The 19,622-nt window shown below is 46.9% G+C and overlaps 1 protein-coding gene across 3 annotated transcripts in view; it reads right to left on the bottom strand.

The window, feature by feature from the left end:
* Snx29 (sorting nexin 29) overlaps nt 1-19,622 on the bottom strand; it is a 416,575-nt gene that overhangs the window by 78,759 nt on the left and 318,194 nt on the right. For all 3 annotated transcript variants that reach the window (XM_029544359.1, XM_021209353.2, XM_021209354.2), the window contains 2 exons: nt 14,173-14,228; nt 10,101-10,182 (listed from right to left, as the gene is read on the bottom strand). In XM_029544359.1, the coding sequence (XP_029400219.1) occupies nt 10,101-10,182; nt 14,173-14,228 (138 nt within the window). The remainder of the gene's footprint in view (nt 1-10,100; nt 10,183-14,172; nt 14,229-19,622) is intronic.

The raw sequence follows: 19,622 nt of genomic DNA, 5'->3' as shown, positions 1-19,622 counted from the left end.
CTACACACTGCCCCCTGCAGGCTGCCGAGAGACAGACAGTCCCTACACACTGCCCCCTGCAGGCTGCCTTAGAGACAGACAGTCCCTACACACTGTCCCCTGCAGGCTGCCAAGAGACAGACAGCAATGGGCAATTGGGCTGAGCAGCGAAGGCACCAAAAGGTGAGAAGCTGCGGCATGACGGTACCTTTTCCAGAAGCTTCAGAGTCCGGCTCCATTTTGCCCATATAGCAAGGAAAGAGACAGGCAGCTACTTGAATCCTAATGTGAATTTTATCTGCCTGAGGCCAGGGCAGCCCTGGTTCTTAATTCTTGACTGGAGAGGAAAGTGTATTTGTGTGTTTACAGGCTTATGTGCACGTGTATGTGTACATGTGCATATGGAGGACAGAGGATAACCAATGGTCAGCTGATGTCCCATCTCCCCTCCCACGCAGAGTCTCTCACAGGCACAGAACTCATCAGGTAGGCGAGGCTGTTGCCCAGCAAGCCCCCAGGGACCTGTTTCCACTTCCCTAGCACTGGGATCACGATACACATCACACACCAGCATTTTCAGATGGATTCTCAGGGTGGAACTCAGGCACTCAACGCACCTATTCCCAACATCCTCATCACCAACTAAGCTCCAGAAAGACTTTTGTCATAAGCGTAAGACAATTATACCATGATGTGTCTACACAGACAACCCTGTGGGTACAGAGTAACTCAAACAGCAACTACACTAGTTGTGAATGCCTTGGAGGAACATACTTGCAAGAACTCTACTAACTGGGTCCACTCCACGCATGCAGAAGACCCTGCAGACACTATTCTAGAAGTTTCTAACCACTGTGAGAAGACTTAGCATGATGTTAAAGAGGACAACACTGTGAGTCCTGCATTTTGGACATTCACTGTTGTGTCCAAAGGACCCAGTACATGCCTACAAAACAGAAGGTGTTTCTCTAACTTTTATATTCTGACAGTTATAAAAACTCCTGTTTTGGGGGCTGGAGAGATGGCTCAGCAGTTAAGAACACTGACTGCTCTTCCAGAGGACCTGAGTCCAATTCCCAGCAACCACATGGTGGCTTACAACCATCTGTAATGAGATCTGATGTTCTCTTCTGGTATGTCTGAAGAGAGTGACAGTGTATTCATATAAAAATTTTAAAAATCTTAAAATACAAAACAAAACAAAAACAAAACCTCCTGCTTGACCTAAACTCTCATGCCTACCTATCTAAGGTGAAGAGTCTGGTGCCTTCAGTATGCAAAGATGACCGTGGGAAAGCCTGCTGAGAGCAGCTAATTTGTAGGCCTCCCCCTTTGCTGGGCTCCATGGAAACTAAACCACTCTGCTAACACTAGACAGGAAAACACCCAGGACAAGAAAGCCATTCCAGCCAGGGCAGGCCCTGCTACAAGCATTCAACAAAGTCTGAATGAATCAGTGGAAAGAGTGGGCACCAGAGGGGACAGATAGGGGATTGGGGGATGAAGAATTTAATAAAAAGACCAACTCTGATGGGGCAGTGCATCAGACATACAAGGATAGGAGAAGTATAATCTAGGATATGCTGTTAATAGAGACCCAGGCTCTTGATAGAACACTTCATCCATCCACCAATCTAACAAGTGTGTAGCAACACAGCCTGTGCTGGGCACTGGGGTCAATGGGAAAGAGCTGGCACACAGATGAATCTGAACATTGGCCATCTGAGTGGCCTCCTTGGAGGCTGCAGGCCCTGGCCCACGTGATTGCATACATACTCAGTGCCTGAATCTAAGTCATGGAAAAGCTAGACCAGAAACCTAAACACAGTGGCTGTGCCCACTGTAGCTGGGCTACCTCAGCACAGGCTGAGAGGCTCTGGGTGCCATCCTTAACTGCTCTCAGCTGGGTGGAAACAGGTCTTTACTCTCTAGTCTCGATGGCTATAGGAGACACTTACCCTGAAGGTAGCATGGCCACATTGAGCCTTTCCACTGGTGTAGTGAGGTGAGGGGATGTTGGCCTTCACCTGCACATCAGGATCTACTGCAGGCTGGCTGTTCAGTGGCACAGCTAACAGGCCTCAGCAGCTCCCCAGGAACTAGGAGCCTCGATGACACTGAGTCTGTGAAACTCACCGTGCTGCCTGGAGCTTCTCCACTAGGCTACTTGTAAGTATCGTTTGAAAGGGTTCCTGGTCCTCTAGCCAACCCTAGTCCCAAATTCCATCTCCCAAGGGAAGCCTCCAGCAGGGAGGACAATGAATTAAAGGGTATTCACGCTGCTTCTGCAGCCCTGCTCCCAGACTGCAGGCGCACGGACTGTGATGGTGCTACTTGGCTATGGGAGCTGTCCTCCAGCCAGAGGACTAGGAGCAGCGTCTGTCCCTGGCCTCTCACTCTCCCTGGCCAGCAGTAACAACTGCCACCCCCCCCCAACCCAAACGTCAGTCTAATGAAGGAGACATCAGATAAGCTTAGGCAGGTTTTTTAAATACTGCTCCTGGGCAGGAGGGTGACTTCTGAGCTGACTGTAAGGAGGCCCCAAGTCTCAGGAATAGAAATGATAGCAAACACAGAGAAAAGGCCCTGAACCACTGGACTCCAAGACCACAACCAGACAGGACAACTCCTCCCCTTCCCACGCTACCAGCAAAACAAGTTTCTATTAACAACAAAATCCCAGCAACTGAAACCGTCTGGTGCGTGTTGTGGCTTGAGACTCCTTTGCTCTCTCTCCTCTATTGGTCAGTCCAGGGAACCGAAACATGTTTGCAGCAGTTGTCCAAACATGGCACTGAGAAGTACTTCTGCCTTAAAGTGAGGGCATCACCAAGCAGACAGACACTGGTTAAAGCCTGGACAAGGACAAGTGTAGGTATTTTAAAATTACACAGATGATTTTTAACAAGAGCAACTAGGTGATCCCAAAAGAAACCATCTTCCTGCCCGCCCGCACACAGCAATGCACGCATGTAAAACAACTCTCAAGCAGGTGCTCATGTGCCTTTCAGTTCAGGCTGCCAGGAGGTCTGTCAAGGAAGCATATGTCACAGTGGGAGAGGGAGATGCACCAAGAAGCCACCTAGCCTGCAAGCCTCTGTCCAGGGTACTGGAAGAGTTAGAAGTTCGTTCTCTCTCTCTCTCTCTCTCTCTCTCTCTCTCTCTCTCTCTCTCTCTCTCTCTCTCTCTGTGCCAGGGGCTAAGGGTGGGTGGGAGCAGAGAGGAAGGAGGGAAGAAGACCAAGTACTGTATGGGTAAATAATGGAAGATGAGACAGAGCTAGCTGGGTCCACCACACTCCTCCTGTGACTCCAGGGCCCCATTCTAACCTATGCCACAGTGCTGCATCTGGGTCTGAAACTAACGCCTACTGGACACAACTACAGGCTACATTCTTGTCAACACTAAATTGGCTTTTAGGGAGGTCACCTTAATGAGGCTTCATTTCAGCTGGGAGTGACATGCCCCAGCAAACGGAAAATGACTCCTGGGCGATGTGCTTGAACATTTAGGGAACCGAGGAGGCAGCAACTCTGACTGCTACCCTGCAGCCGGGATCCTTTTAGGTTTGTAGCAAGCAGGGCACCAATTATGTACCAGAGTTGGTATTTGAATACTCAGAGGTGCTGTTTGGGGTTGGGGGGGAATGTGGAACCTTTGCAGGCAGGAGGCATAGCTGGAGTGTCACTAGGAGTGCAACTCAGAAGTTACAGACTGGCACACCTTCTAGTCCTAGCCCTAGACTTCCTGCCTGCCAAAGCTATGTGACTGGGCACTGCCAGCTCCCTCTATCAAACACTAAGAGGCTCCAGCTGCCTCGACTGCCATGCTCTCCCTTCGATGCTGAACGACACCATCTAAACCAGGAACCCAGGAAACCTTCCTCCCTTAAGTTGACTCTCTCAGGCATGTGGTCACAGCAGTGAGAAAAGTTAATGGATACAGCTCTGCTCCCCACTCCTTCCTCGTTCCTCAGGTGCCCTTGTGCCCCCCCTTGAAGTCCCTGCATTGCAGCCTCTTTCCCCTCAACAGATATGCTGCTTGCAAAGCTGTCATTACTTCTCCTCACCCTGTGATCTCTCAGTGACAAGGCCTGATGCCCACTCCCATCACCATATCCCCAGTGGTCGGCTATGCTTTTGATTCTCCTGAAGACATTCCCCTAATATCTATTATTTAACAATTACACGGTTGTACCTTGCCCAAGCCCAAGCCCAACTTTCCAACCCAAGCCATGTACTTAGCAAATAATCCCCAAAGTGTAACCACTCAAGCAAGGGCACAGAAGAAGGAATGGTGCAGACAGTGATCTCCACAACAAGCTGCTGTGTCAGCTCCATGTCCTATCTGCCAGGTCACTGGCTTGACATCTACAAGAACAGCTCTACAGGGGGAAGGCTGTGGGTGGGTGCAGAGGCAGTCAGGGGCAGCAGAGGACACTTCCATGCTACTGGGGATCTGATCTTATGTAATCTACTGCATTTGATTTCCCTAAGCAAAAGAGTTAAATCTAACACCTACCCATGATGTGTGTCCACTTCTAACTGTAGCTGCTTACAGGGTGTGTCCTTAAGCTTTTAAAATATGAATTGGAGCAGTGAGTAAATCTTCCTAAACATGAATATGTTGAAAACTGTACCACTTGATGGCCAAGGAAGTCCTCCCTTACTCATTTCCCGTTGCCCTGGGGGCTCAGCAAGTCCACACTCCAGTCACTGCTGTGCCCTCTGAGACTGTGAGAACATTATGTCACCAGTACTAGCTGCTATGACAGCAAGGACAGACAGTGAGTGGTGGGGAAATGAATGAGTGGGCAGAGACTTTGGAGGACTGTGGTCGGCACGAGATTGCATAATCTGAACCAATTCATGGCATCTGCCCACGAGGTAGGTATGTGGGTAGAGAGCGCCACGGGAAGGACAATGAGACCAACAAGGTCAGATCCTGATCCTGACCCAGTGGAAGTTCCTCAACCCATGATTCACCACACTTCATCTGGCACATGGGCCTGAGGTCGGAGCATGCATGAGATGACAGTGACCATCAAGGAAGCACACCATCAACTCTCACCTCCTGCAAAGTTCCCTGGGATCCTCAGAACCCCCCCCAAGACACCACCCTTCACCTGCAGCTGCCCAAATGTAGGTCCTGTGTGTCTACCATACCCTCCAGACTCCAGGCCCCTCAGGAATAAGGGGGCCTCATTCCTTGCAGTCCTCTGGGCAGGACAGCCTGCATGCCAATCAAGGTTTTTCAATGTCAGATCATGCCCAAAGACATGTGGTTACATGAAACTGTAAAGGATCATGTCCACAAAGATCATATGTGCTCAGCCTTCACATGCTGTCATGTGTGGCCATGTCCTGTCACTGCCATCGTCCCTCCTTCTGCAGACTAGGGCCACTTCCAGCCACCTCCAATGACATGTAGGGTCACGAGAGAAAGCTTAGTGCAGAGTCTGGCTCACTACCAGCTCTTGCACAAGTTAAGCAGCACATGGCAAATAGCATTCCTTGGTCACTAGCTTAGGGACAAATAAATTATACAAAGAAAGGATAAAAAAAAAATCCCTCCTATTTGTAAAGACAAAACCAGGAGAGAATCACAGTGACACCTGAAGCCAAGAGAGAATCCCCAAGAGGTTTGAGTGCTCTAAGAGCAGCTGGGGCTACGGGCGGCAATCCTCAGACACTTAGTGCTGTGGGGGGGGAATGTTCCAGAAAAGGAAACTGCACTGGGATTTCTCATGGCCCATAGCCATGAGAAGTTAGCCAGTACTAGCTCGAGAAATCACAGTCACCACACGGCAAGGCCACATTAGGCTCTCCAGGCAACCCACGCTCACAGTAGATGCAGCAGGTGGAAGCAGGTACGAGTGGGAGGGAGCAGCTTCAGCCTTGGAACTGATTGGTGCTTTTCCCCAAATGGGGAATGTCATGTTCTAAGGCTGCTAAGGCTGCGGGCCCTTGCAGCCTATACTTCTACACTGCAGTCCCCATTTCCGAATGCAGCCCTGCTATCTTTCTTTCTTAGCAGATGCCCTCTCTCTGCAGAGCCACACAAAGATAGAGCCTGAGATAAAAGAGACTTGAGGCACATAGCACACCATCTTAGGAAAGAGGATGAAAGAGGAGCCAAGAGACCCAAGGCCTGGAATATAAAAACATCAGCCCTCCAAACCACCTACGCCCCTACTGAGTGCCTGTGATCTATTATTTATAAGGGAAAAATAAAATTTCCCAGCATCCTCCACACACACACATGCTCAGCTGGATAAACATTTAACTACTCTGGCTACACATATTTCTTTGGCAGGACTGTGATAGCAGTGGGGAGCTCAAATATTGAGTGACTCTTTCTAGGGGGCCACCTTTCCTCTCAGCCATGACAACACCCTGTGACCTCTAGGAAAGACAGCTATTCTAGAAGGGGCTTGACTGAACATTGTACAAAGAAAACCTAATTGGGTCACACTTCTGGTGAGTAGATTCAAAGGCTGAAATTAATCTCATGACAGATGCCAGGTGTACTTAGAGAAAAGGTACTTCTAAAGGGAGGGACTCACGGGCTGGGAACATATGTGCTGATGATGTGCATATCAACTGAGTAGCTGTAACATTTGCCAAAGGAGGAGGGGGATGGTAGGTTGTTTTAAGGGCCAAGATTACTCTCTAAACATTCTCACTTGGCCAATAGCACCGATCTCCAACTTGTTTGGAAGGTGGGTTATCTGGAGAATCAAATTAAACATTTGCAGAGGCATAAGCTAGAAGTTTATTGATCAATAGCAAACTTAATTACACTGTGTGAAAGTGACGTGAAATCAAACCACAAACACAACCATGTACTAAAAATGAGAGGGAGGAAGGACAAGAGACCACTGTGCACTGAGGTGGCTTCCTGTGGATTTGTTCCCACTCATCGCTGTGTCAGCACTTCATTGCTGGCTACAGCCTATTGGCAGCCAGACATCAGTGAGCTCCAAAGTGTAAGAAATCCTCAGGATAAAAAGTGTTAAACTGGGAACACACTTGAAGCCAGTGTCATTCTCATTCTGAAAATTGCCAAAATGGCACTTCTTACTTCAGAGGAGCAGGAGTCTTTCACCATACTCCTCAGGACTGGTTGGTCCTGCTAGAGCCCTCTTTGGCATTAGCATGAGTGCAGGGGCTGAGGTGAGTATCTATGATGTGGGTAAACTGTCTTCAAGTCTCTGGCATTGGAGAATCCCACCTCTGAGCCATCCTACAAGGCAGGCTTTGGGCACCTGACATTCCACCAACAAAATGTCCTGCTATGGCAGGAGTGGTCACTGGAAGGCAGCCAACACAACTTCCTGAAACAATGGCTTCTGTCTGGCTTTTGTGCCTAGCAGGCTGGAAGAGAGTACATGAGTGTGTATGCATGCATGTGTGTGCAGGGCACACTGCAGAGACCCAGCTGTCTGGACCCATCCCATCACCTCAGGGATGCAGGTGACTATGTTTACAGAAAATCAGAGCTGGGCCCCTCCCTTTGGAATAAAGGCAGCTGTCACAGATGTTTTTCTAGGAGTTTCCAAAAAGCTAGATCCTACCCACAGTTGGAGTTGTGATCTGAATGCAAACTGTAGGCTCACATAGAACAGTTGCTCCAGAATGTTTGCTGTGGAGGAAGGCTGTGGAAGCTTTAGGAGGGAGAGTCTGGGTGGAGGAAGTGGGTCACTGAAGGTGGACCTTGAAGCTTTAAAGCACAGCAACACACCTCTGTAACCTGCGTGCACACCATGACCAGCCGCCCCACGCCGTGGCCACCATATCTCCCCTGACTTGATAGACTATGTGCCCCTGCAACTGTAAACCAAAACAAATACTTTCTCCTAAGTTGCTTTTTTTCCAAGGGTATTTGATCACAGCACCAGGAAAGAAGCTAAGATAGTAAAACCAGATCTCTAAATATCTGGCAGGGGTGGCCGTTTGAGCTACAAAGCCACATTCCTAAAGCACGTGCTTCCCTGTGTCTCTGTTCTCTCAATGTGAGATAGGGAAAAAAAGTGTCTTACCTCACTAGGTTGCTATGAGCACTGAAGGAGCCAGTTCCCACAGCATGCAAATCAGTGTAGGAACAGGGGACCTGTGGCTGGTAATTACTATTTATTACTGACTGAGCCTACCTGGCATCACCCTTGACTTGATGCTCTTTTCACTACTGTGAATTTAGTATTATTCTTTAAGCTGACTCATTTCCTATTTATTTAAAATTTATTTTTAAAGAAATTGTATCTCACCGTGGTACATGGGAAAATAGAACTGTGTCATAGCTGAGAGGCAAATGTAAAAATAAACACAGTGAAAAGGATGACACCTGTTGTCGGATGAAGTGTCAATCACGAGCCTCCTGTGTTATGTAATTTGGAGACAGGAAGGTACAAAGCTGTCCTCCAGAGACTAGACAGGCATCTCTCTAGCCTACAGCTCACAGGCCACATGCGTTCCAAAACAGTGATGACGGTGGCCCAACATGTTGTAGATAACAATATCATACTGTAATGTCAGAGAGTTGCACCCATATTGGAAGCAGTGCAACAGTGGTTCTCAACCCAGGGGCCTTGCAGAAGCACTATTTGAGAGATGCTCTCCCCAAAGCTCTGCCATCCGAATTCCAGGTGCTCTCTTCTAAACTTCTAGTGTGCATGAGACCCTGCTGTCCCCTCCCTGGGAGGCACAGTTCTCAACCTGCATGGCCCCATTGAAGCTTCTGCAACAACATGGCCGCCACTGGCACAGCTAGTAAGCGCCACACGACTAGTGTGACCAAGGAGCAGATGTGCTCAATCTATTTGGCTTTAAATAACTTCAATCTAAACCACTGTGTGTGCCTAGTGGCTGTGGTGGGGGACAGAAGCTGCACAGGGCTCCTCACAGGCATGGGGCCGTGTGTAGTTATGCCCCCAACTGCCTGAAAAAATGTCCCTTGACAACTGCCACAGGATGTAGTGGAAGACGGTCTGTTCCAGCCTTCCTCACTGGTAAAACCCCATGTGGAGGTTTCTTTTTTAGCTTCCAGTAAGGAATTAACAACTTTTCTTGTTGTTAGCAATGGATAGTCAATTGCATTTCCATTTCACAATGGCTGCCAGCCCTTTGGAAGCTCAAATAACTGGGGAAGATCATGTTGGACTTCAGAATAAATACAGTTTCTGCTTCTTTTCTTTTAAAACCTTTGAGTTTATACTTTATTCTACCCTGGTATGTTTTTCTCTTTTTTAATCATTCTTTTCTATATGTTTCTCTAGAAGTTATCTTGAATCTAAATAATATACATTTAAAATCTTATAAGCAATGCCCTGTGGTACCATTATTTAAATAAGTACTTCTATCCATTATCAGTGCCATGGAAAACACTACACAAGCTTTCTAAAATGTTTGTAAACACCAACCAGAAGCACTGTAAGACAAAGGCAAATACCCATGTTATATACAGAACTAAAAACACAAACATAAAAATCCCCCCCAAATCTGGCTGCAGACCAGATCCAAATTGCACTGAGCCTGCAGAGCTAAACCCTAAAGCAGTCATGTGAACAGAGCTTAGACACTGTGAGGCACTGAGTGGAGACATCTGCACTCTTTGCTTATCAAGCATCTAGGGCTCTTTTCTTTTGCAATGGGTTACCTAACTGGGCATGGTAGCACATGCCTGTCATCCACACACTTGCAAGTTCAAGGACAGCCTAGGCTATATACCAATATCCTTAAAACAACAACAAAAGCATAGTCTTGTTTCATTTGGGGCATCATGTCCCATCTGCCCACTCTCAGACACATGGTTGAGTTAGATCAGTGCCAACCCAGGTACCAGCAATGGGTACAAGGAGCCAGATTGGGCCAGCCATGAAAATCAAAACCCTTCCCCTAACCCCAAGATTCAGCCATAGACCAGATAGCCAAGAAGGACTATGACAAGGCCCAGGCCTTGGCTGAAGCCACGCAGAAGGTTGAATGTACGGTGCTGCTGGAAAACAGCCACCAAGCCACAGACAGAGACCAATAGCAACACTAGCATTAGGCAGGAAATGGTGCCAACACGCAAAGCACCATGGCTCTACAACCATGATGTCCACACAAAGCCCAGGCACTTACCTGATACACGTGGAACGCATTGGCTGCTTTGCCTCGGAGAAACACAGAAGGGATCCAGACATTGATCAGTGCCCGATTTGATCTGACCAGAATAAAGAGATGAGAGGGGCCATTTTTATTTACAAAAAAAAAAAAAAAAAAAAAAACCAAAAAAAAAAAAAAAAAAAACAACCCAAAAAACAAAATACAAACAAAAACAAAAAAAACAAAAGCAGGCCAAGGGACTATTTTCTCCAATAAAAGGCATTTCAAATAAGACACTTATACAACAAACATATATTATCCAAGATTCAAGATAATTTCTAGAGAAACATATAGAAAAGAATGATCTAAAGAAAGGAAAATATACCAGGAGAAATATATACCAGAAAGGATGAATACACACACACACACACACACACACACACACACATACATATATGGATATATATATATATATATATGGATATATGTATGGATATTATATTATATGAATATGAGATATATATATATAAAAAGAACACACACACATATATATGGATATATATATGGATATATATGGATATATGTATGGATATTATATATAGTATATGAATATGAGATATATATATATAAAGAACACACACATATATTATATATATATATATATATATATATATATACACACAAATAAACTTATATATGTAGTGTATTCTCAAGAATAAAATGTTTGATCTTCAGGTCTTACCAGCTAAGTGACCTTGACCTAGGATACAGCTGAAACTCAGCTACATCTGATAAAGGAGCAGCAGCAGGGAGCCACGGGAGGGCCTCTGCACTAACACCCAGTTTCTGGAGCACCCGATGGAACCACCTGCCTCTACACTACCTGGTTTCTGACCTTGATCTCCAATTCTACACAGTAGGTCACAAAAGCAATACCTGTGGTTTTGAAAGTGACTTGGGATTGGGGGAGAGACAATGTAAAATAATAAATTAGAAAAACTCAGATGCCAGGTACAAATACCCTCTTTAGACTTCTCCAAAACACTGTATATAATGCATTCATACTTTAATTCAGTGTTCAACTTGACACAATTGAGAAACTGTTTCCATTGGTCTGGCCTGTGAGCATGTCTATGAGGCATGTTCTTAATTGCTAACTGAAGCAAGAGGACCAGTCTGCTACAGACATCATTCCTGGGTAGTGAGTCTGGGTTATATCAGGGAGGTAGAGAACGAGAGAGAGGAAGCAAGCTAGCAAGCATTGCTCCTTCCTCTGTGGTTTCTGCTTCAAGCTGCTGCCTGAGTTCCCTGGATGATGGACAGTAACACATAAGCCAATAAGCCTTTTCTCCCCAGGCTGCTTTTGGTCGTGGTGTTTATCATGGCAACAGAGATGGTCACTAGGACAAGCTGCACTACATGGAGGCACGGGTCAGTGACAGAGCACTTGCCCAGCATAAGTCAGTGCCTGGGCTCCATCTGCAGCACCATCAGAACAGGAAACTTCAAGTGCAAAATCATTTCCTGAGGACATTAACTGCACAGCTCCATGTTTATGTACACTAAATCATTCCATGCCCATGAGAACTATTTAAGATGCATTTGAGGGCAGTTTGGTTATATGACAGTTCTGCCTTATGGTACGACTTAGGGTACACAGTGCCCAATCTGCCACAGCTCCATTAACCTGAAAGCAGGGGCTATGGCTCTCCAGGGAGAGGAGCCTTCCCTGAGCACACCTGCTCAGGGCTTGTCAGCTTCCTGGGCTTGTAGAATAGGTCAGTGGTTTGTGGAAGACTCCACAACCTTCATGTTCTCACAGTTTCCAGAGTGAAAAGCACTCTATCTTCACGCATGTACACACACACGCACGCACGCACATACACATACACACACACACACACACACACACACACACACACACACACGCACACACAAAATAACCCTCGCAGTAACTGTCAGGTAACCTCAGTGATGTGTTCAGGATTGAAAGCACAATCAACAATTCTGAGCCATCAAATTGGTCGTGTATCCAGTGGTACTCCACAGAAAAAGGTCCCAAACCCAGACAGGAGTATAGAATAACGACGCCCTGGTTCTGCTCCGTTCCCCACACTGCTAAGGCCAGGGATCCTGCATGGCCAAAGCAGGTGACCCTATACTGGGTCACGTGTTCTAATTCCAGACCATTTACTGCACTGTTAGAAACTACTGTCTTTGTGACTCTCCTGCACATCATCTCTGCTGGTTCTCTAGTCTTCCTCCTGTCTATCACTCATATGTTCACAGAACAAGTGTCCAGCTAGGACCTTCTACATAGCACATACAATGTAAAGTCTAAGAGACTCAGGAGCTGAGAAAACAGACATAGCTCTCTCCTTCACAGAGTATCTTATTCACTGTGAAAGGGTGCAAATTACACAAATTATTCTACATGGCCAAAGGAAATAGTATGATTTCAGTTTTAAAATATTATTGAGGCATGGTCTAACCTGGAGATTGTCTCATGTGAATTTGGGAAGACATCTTTTCTAGCTTGGAATCATAGGATCCACAAAGGCCCATGTGTTAAAGGCTTGGCCCTGATAGGCGGTCACAGGGCCTTTAGCAAGTAAGGCAGAGTGGAAGAGAATTATGGGGTCACAGTCTTTCCCTAATTCTCTTTGCTTCCCAGCACCATGAGGCAGGCAGCTTGCTGTGAGCCATTACTTCCTGTCTCTGCACAGGCCCAAGAGCCAGAGATCTACCTTACTATTGACTGAAACCTACAAAACAGGTCTCTTTACTCCATAAGCCAATTGCCTTAAATACTGTTACAGTAACAAGAACAGACTAACACAAGTGTGTATTCTATTTGGAGAAGTGCTCCATCTGATATGTAGCTATATCTATACACTTATCTATATCTATCTATATAATTTTCTATCTCTATATCTATAACTATTTATGCTATGCTTAACTGTGTTATAATATTGCTCAGGTTTAGTTACCTTACTGATCTTTCTAGCTGCTCTATTACTGGAAATGGTATATGCAACCCCAAATGCCATAGAACTGGCTTTGTTTCCAACTGTGGTTGGGGCATTTATACTGGAAGGTCAGTTTTGACTTTGATCATTCTCCCACCCTCCCCCCCACCACCCATTTTCTCCTCTACCATATCCACCTCTATGGCAAATGGGGCCCTTAGTGTCCTGTGCTGACCACAGTCTCACTCCAGCTGCTAACGTATTCCACAAAGTTGGTCCCAGGACTTTCACCCTATGAAAGGGGTCACTAAGACTCAGAGGGAGGGGCTTATCTGAGATCACAATGTTGTAAATCCAGTGACAAAGATTTCCACAGAGATCTCCTGGCTATAAACAAAAGGTTCTTTTCAATGTTCTGCCTCCCCATGCTCTAAATGGCCTTTTGAAATGACCCTTCACCTAGGGAGGCAGGACTTCTGTTGTTGGGACAAAGGCTCACTGTGACTAGTGGGTCTTGAATTCCTGGGTCTGAAACTAGCGAGCCTGGACATGCATCCACTGACCACAACTAGGTGAAGACAAGGAGGAAGACCTTCCTGGTGCTGGGCCCATGTTCCTGATGGGCCTGAGGAACCTATGGATCACCAAACAGAAAGTGTCTGAAGACTGACTACAACTGCTCCCTCTGGGGTTCCCAGTAGAGCATTCACATAGAATCGGGGCCAGACAAAACCAGAGCAGTGCAGACACAGACACAGACACAGACACAGATGTGGGTGGGTTGAACAGCAGCAGGGAACATGAGGCTGTACCAAGGTGAAGAGTGGAGTGTGCACCCTGTGCAAAAGGACCCTCTGGCCTGCTCAGCTGACTGTGGCCATGCGAGAGTAAAAAGTGAAAACTCTATGTAACGCCTTCCCAGTTTTAAATGTTAGGTCAAAACTGAAATGATTGTAAGGCCCAAGAGAGAATAAAGCACATCAGACAGCCTGGACCTCAGAAAACTTTCCCAGCTCTATAACCAAATGGATCCTGTGCGGACCTCATAGGCCTTTCTGCCTTCCCTTGTAGACCTCAGGATGTGGGCCAGCAACAGGGGTCACTCTAAAGGCCCCTCAAGAATATATGCATGGACTTACATTTCAAAATCCGACAAACTCTGGTCTTCAGATGTTTGGCTCAAATCTCCAGGCACCTGCAGTCGGGAAAAGGAAGGTAAGGGAAATGCATGGGTTACCAGTTTGCATATTCACCAAAAACTTCTCCTGTCCTCAATACTTCCGCTCAGAGTGAGGGGGAAAGCAACTACTAAAAGACAATAAGATTTCACGGAGGGCTGGCTGGGGATGATAGTGCAGCCAGAAGAACATGCTGTCACACACGATCTCAGTTATCTTTACAGAAAAAGCACTGTTAATCCTATGGAGATAATCACAGACATATAAAAGTATGTAATTTGGAGCTATAAAGAACTAATTAGGACTGGTGACATAAGATATCATCTGTGCAATTAAAAAAAGTATCTATTGTCATCATGAGGAGTATCACTAATGTCACACCCAGTATGTGAGCAAATAAGACTACTGTCCTCTCAAAATTGGCTGTTTTTTGCCCTATAATGTATGTGCAACTACAGGCAGAAAGAAGATGGAGTCTCCTGACTGACAAGAGCTGTGTTAAAATATGTTTGGTGACAGAAATCACACAGTGTCATGATGGCCCTTACCAACACTGCTTGGGTCCTAGCCATACACCATGAGGCAAGTGTGAGGGCCAGGAGATATTGACAGCACGTGAACTCCAGTGATCTCCCACCCCACCCCACCCCACACCCACCATTGGACTGAGATGGGAAGTTAGCTGAGAGCTCTGTGTACAGAAGATTCAGGAAGCAGACAGACATCTGCCTTGTCACTGGGCAGACTCCGCTCTTACGAGGCAGCACCAAGTTCCTCACTCGCCCAAGGTCTCACTGGACTGGGCTCTTATGTCACATTGCTGGTTTTGTGACTATCACTTTCTGTAGGTGGCTGGAAAGAGCTGATATAACACATTCAGAAGGCTGTAAGTACCAAGATCCCTAAAAAAAATGCCATCCTTCAAGAGGGAACCTTTTGCCAAAACTGACCTAAAAGCAACAAGCCCACGCCATCTAAAATGTTTGCCAAAGATCATTCCTCAGGCAGCAGGTGGTAGCTCAGTGGTAGAGCATTTGCCAGCATGGAGAAGGCCCTGGATTCTATCCCCAGTATAAACCAAAATCAAATCTCAGGTGTTCTTGGTTATAAAAATTAAAATATATACAAACTATTCAACTATTTTAACTATGTTAGCTACAGAAAAAAGACCGTGTAAGGAGGCATCTTAAAACAACTTTTAAAGAGAGCAAGAGTGAATCAGCAAGAGAGCGAGAGAAAGGGGGAGAGAGAGAGAGAGAGAGAGAGAGAGAGAGAGAGAGAGAGAGAGAGAGAGAGAGAGAGCGCAAGCATGCACTATCCTAGGTAGTAAGCAGTTGACAGGAGCTGTCACTGTCAACAGGTGGAGAGTGAGCTTGTGAGAGCCTCAGCTTTCCATAAGATGGAATGAACTATCTTCTGAGGTGCTTCTCGAGAATGAGTTGACTTTCTCTACATTATGCAAAGATCTGTAAGACAGATCTGGTTCAGATGCAAGCCTAACTCAACTAGGGCACCAGCATGGAGAGGTGAGACCTACCTAGTACCTGTGCCTGCTTTTGCATCCAAAACCTGCAGGTGTGAAACTCAAGGTATTGACGACAAGCATGCCCTGTGGGAGCTGGGGTAGAACTGGGCCACTGCTGTTCATCATTACACCCATTTTGTGGTGGTGGTGTTTTGAGATAGGTTCGCATGTAGCCCAGGCTGGCCTTGAGCTCTCTATGTAGATGAGGGTGACCTTGAACTTTTGATCCTCCTGACTCTGCCTTTCCAGCGCTGATGTATGCAGTACTGGCAACAGAAGCTAGGACCTTATGCATGTTCTGCAAGCACTCTGTCAAGTGAGCTACATTTCCAACCTCTTAGGATGCATTGTGAAATACAGTACTACCGGTTAAAACCTAAATAAAAGTGTGGTAGCTACTCAAAGTGTACTTTGATAAAAGTTTAATAGCATACATAAAAGCTTGGTCTTTTTCAAAAGCAATAAGGGAATACACGTGGCCAGTATGGTCCCTAAGTGTAAGAATGTCTGTGTGTCAATACTGTTAGAACAAAATACAACTAGAAGATGACAGCAAATTCAGATGAGGCTGAACTACCTATTTTAAGCATTTCTGCAGTATTCTATAATGATGGTATTTCCATTGATACACATGTAGGATAATCTGTTTATCTATCATATTATTAAGGTAAATATTCTTTCTCCAGCTTCTTCTGGGCCTCTTGCAGCTTACTAAGTTGCAGAGAGTCAGATGGGAGAGATTTTGCCTTCAGAGTCACTAGAACATGTGGGATGGGCCAAGACAGAGCCAGGGCTCTGAAGCCATGTGCCCTGCTCCTCACCCCAGTGGCATAGATGTGCAGTGCAGACAGACACAACCAGAACTGAGAGCTGATGGAGGAGCAGCTCTCAGCCACTGCTTTTCCTTGAATCTTCCCCCAGCACCTGAGGCTAGGGACAGTTGTTCAGGCCTAACTGAGGAAGGGCTTATGGGCTGTAAGGATACCAGGTACCAGTGCATTGGAACTACCATCTTAAAGGCAGCATCCCCAGAGAGCCTGCCTCAGAAGAGCCTCTCAATGTGTTAGTCCCACAAAACAGACACCAAGGGCAAACCAGAGGGGAGGAAAGGAGAAGACAAAGGCAGGCATTAAGCTGCCATTACAGAGCAGAGCACTTCCTCAAGGAGGAGGTGGCACCAGGTGTTTTCCTGACAGTAAGTGTCCCTCAGGGACGATGGTTTTCTGGGAACCTTCCAGACAGGGAATGTAAGTGCTCACAGGCAGGTAAGTCCTGTTGGCTTAGAGGCTTTTTTTTTCCTTCTAATTCTGTGGCATTATCAGGATCAGGAAGCCAGGAGATATTTATGTGTCTTCCTGAAGACTGGAGAGGCTACTTGGAAGAAAGTGTGTGACCTTGGGAACCCTTAGGGGAGCCAGGCTAGTGACCAGGCCAGGCTCTGCACCAACTATAGAGGTGGTGGAGAGTCATGGTCAAGGTCTATGTAAAGTTTACCTGTTCTGCTATCTGTCCGAAGTGATGCCAGACCTCCGCTGGGGCTCACGGCAGTGCCCGTAAGCCACTCTTTCTTTCTTAGTGCTGAGGGCACCATCTAGGCACCACACACACTCCCCACTACGTTATATCCCAGTCTCTTTATTTTGTACTTCAGACGGGTCTTACTAAATTACCAGAGATGGCCTTGAACTTACCTGGAGCTCAGGCAGGCTTTGAACTTGGAATCTTCCTGCCTTAACCACCAAATAGTTTGGATTGTAGGTCTGTGCTACCAGGCTTGGCCAGAATGCTAATTCCACAGCACATTCAGGCAATAAATGGGATGGAACAGAGAGATTTTATAATAAAAATCAGCTTCCTTTTGATACTAACCACAAGCATATCTTAGACCTCCTGAAACCTGAGGAACCCAAGGAGACCCAGCTCTGGGCTGTGGCTTGCCGTCCATGCAGGCATAATGAAGTGACCAACACAGTCTACCCATCTGCTTCTCATGGGGCCCAGAATGATGTAGGCAGTGCTGAGGTGGCTGCATGATGGGTACATGAACAGGCAAAACCCATCATTGGAGAAACAGGCCAGATGGATTCTTGGGTCTTCCTGGAACAAAAGCCCCCAAGCACAGCAGGGTAGAGTGAGAGATGAGATGGGAGAACCCACTCCCAAGCAACACCAGCAAGGTTTCCTGGCTCATGGCTCCCTGGGGGCTGGGGTCAGGGACAGGCCAAAGCCAATAGCTCTCAGTGGGCACCACACTCTACCCTCATTGTCACTATGGAACTCTAGCCAGAGTCCTGTCACTCTGACATGCCAGTTCCCAAACTTAAGAAAACACCAGAGAGTCTGCCTCAAATGCCCACTATGTGGCCCCTATATGCTTCTGAAATAAGGGGAGGAAGGGGGAAGAGGAAGGAGAAAGGAGACCATTAGAAGCTTCCTCAGCTTCTTCAGTATCTCCCCTGGGAAGAATCAGAACATAGGTACAGATAAGGAGGGTAGACAGGAAACATGCCTGGTGGTAGAGCTATGCCAGAGGGTGTACAGGGGAATGGAAGAGCATCATAAGTTCAGTGCAGTGGGTTTAATCTAATGCTGCTTGTATTGTGGTAATTTGGGTTCCCAAAATTGCATGAGAATCTGCACGTCTGCACACAAGACACCGAGGGACCCTGCACCTAGTTGGTTTTGATTGCTAAATAAAATTGCCCGCAGCCAATGGCTGGGCAGGGCAGACAGAAGTGGAACGTTTAGGATTCCCAGGCAAGGGACTGAGGAAAGACAAAGGAGATTTGCACCTGAGAAGTTGAGGGGCTGAGAGCATTGCCACCATGTAGGAGCCAGAGTGGCCCCAAGAGGGCTGCCCAACTGGGTCCAGGGCAGCACAGATGGAATATAGATTTTATTAAGTGATGACTCGGGACTATCAGAGGGAGGTGGATTAGCCATGTGGAGGTTAGGAAGTGGCCCAGCCATTGAGCTGTTTAAGGCATATCAAAATATAAAGGGTGTGTGTGTGTGTGTGTGTGTGTGTGTGTGTGTGTGTGTGTGTATTTCATTCGGTTCATTCAGGAACCCAGAACATTGGGGCAGATAGTGGGGAACGCACCACCGCCCCCTGACTGCCACCAGGATCAATCTGAGTACTCACTTGAGTACTGCTATACGGCTCAAGGCCAGTCCAGGCAACCTGAGACAGATCCTGCCTCAAAATAAAAAAGCAAAACCATACCCACAGTCATAAGGGGCAAATAACAAGAGGTCACCACACATCACCAAAAGCTCCCTGTACTACAAAGCATGCTCACACACAGACCCCTCCAGCTGGTAGCTGTGGGCCATGGTGTCATCTCTGTCCACAGAGAAGTCATAAGGACTCACGTGAACACACAGAAGCAGCACAGGTATCAGGAGCACAGCCCAGGCCAACCTGCTCAGGAGCCCCAGTGAGTCCATGCATTCAACTCTTCACATGAGCAGAGAGCACCAGACACACGCTCCTCTAGGTGGAGACATGCCTTAGTCTCCTTCCTTCAAAGTTAATCCAGTTGAGCAGGTCAAGGGCATGGTTCACTGTGAGATCACTTCTGTCCCTGGTGCAGTCCCTAGAAGCTGCCATGGGGTTCAGTAGGGTTTGCCCACTGTTCAGAATTCTGACTTGCAAAGACCTCTCTCTCTGTTCCTCCTTAGGGTCTGTCTCTTTCTGATGCTGTCAGAGCCTAAATCCAATCCCTTGTACTTTGGCCTTCCTTACTCATCCTCAAAAGTTCCTGCCATGTGGCTGCCAACTGCCCCAGGTCTGACCTCCATGCCTGACCTCCATACCTGCTGTCACATGTCTGACCTCCATGCCTGCTGTCACATGTCTGACCTCCATACCTGCTGTCACATG

The sequence above is a fragment of the Mus pahari genome, chromosome 12 (genome assembly GCF_900095145.1).
Source record: "Mus pahari chromosome 12, PAHARI_EIJ_v1.1, whole genome shotgun sequence".
Classification (NCBI taxonomy): Eukaryota; Metazoa; Chordata; class Mammalia; order Rodentia; family Muridae; genus Mus; species Mus pahari.
Note: the sequence above shows the minus strand (reverse complement) of the source record. Positions and strands in the feature narration are given on the sequence as shown.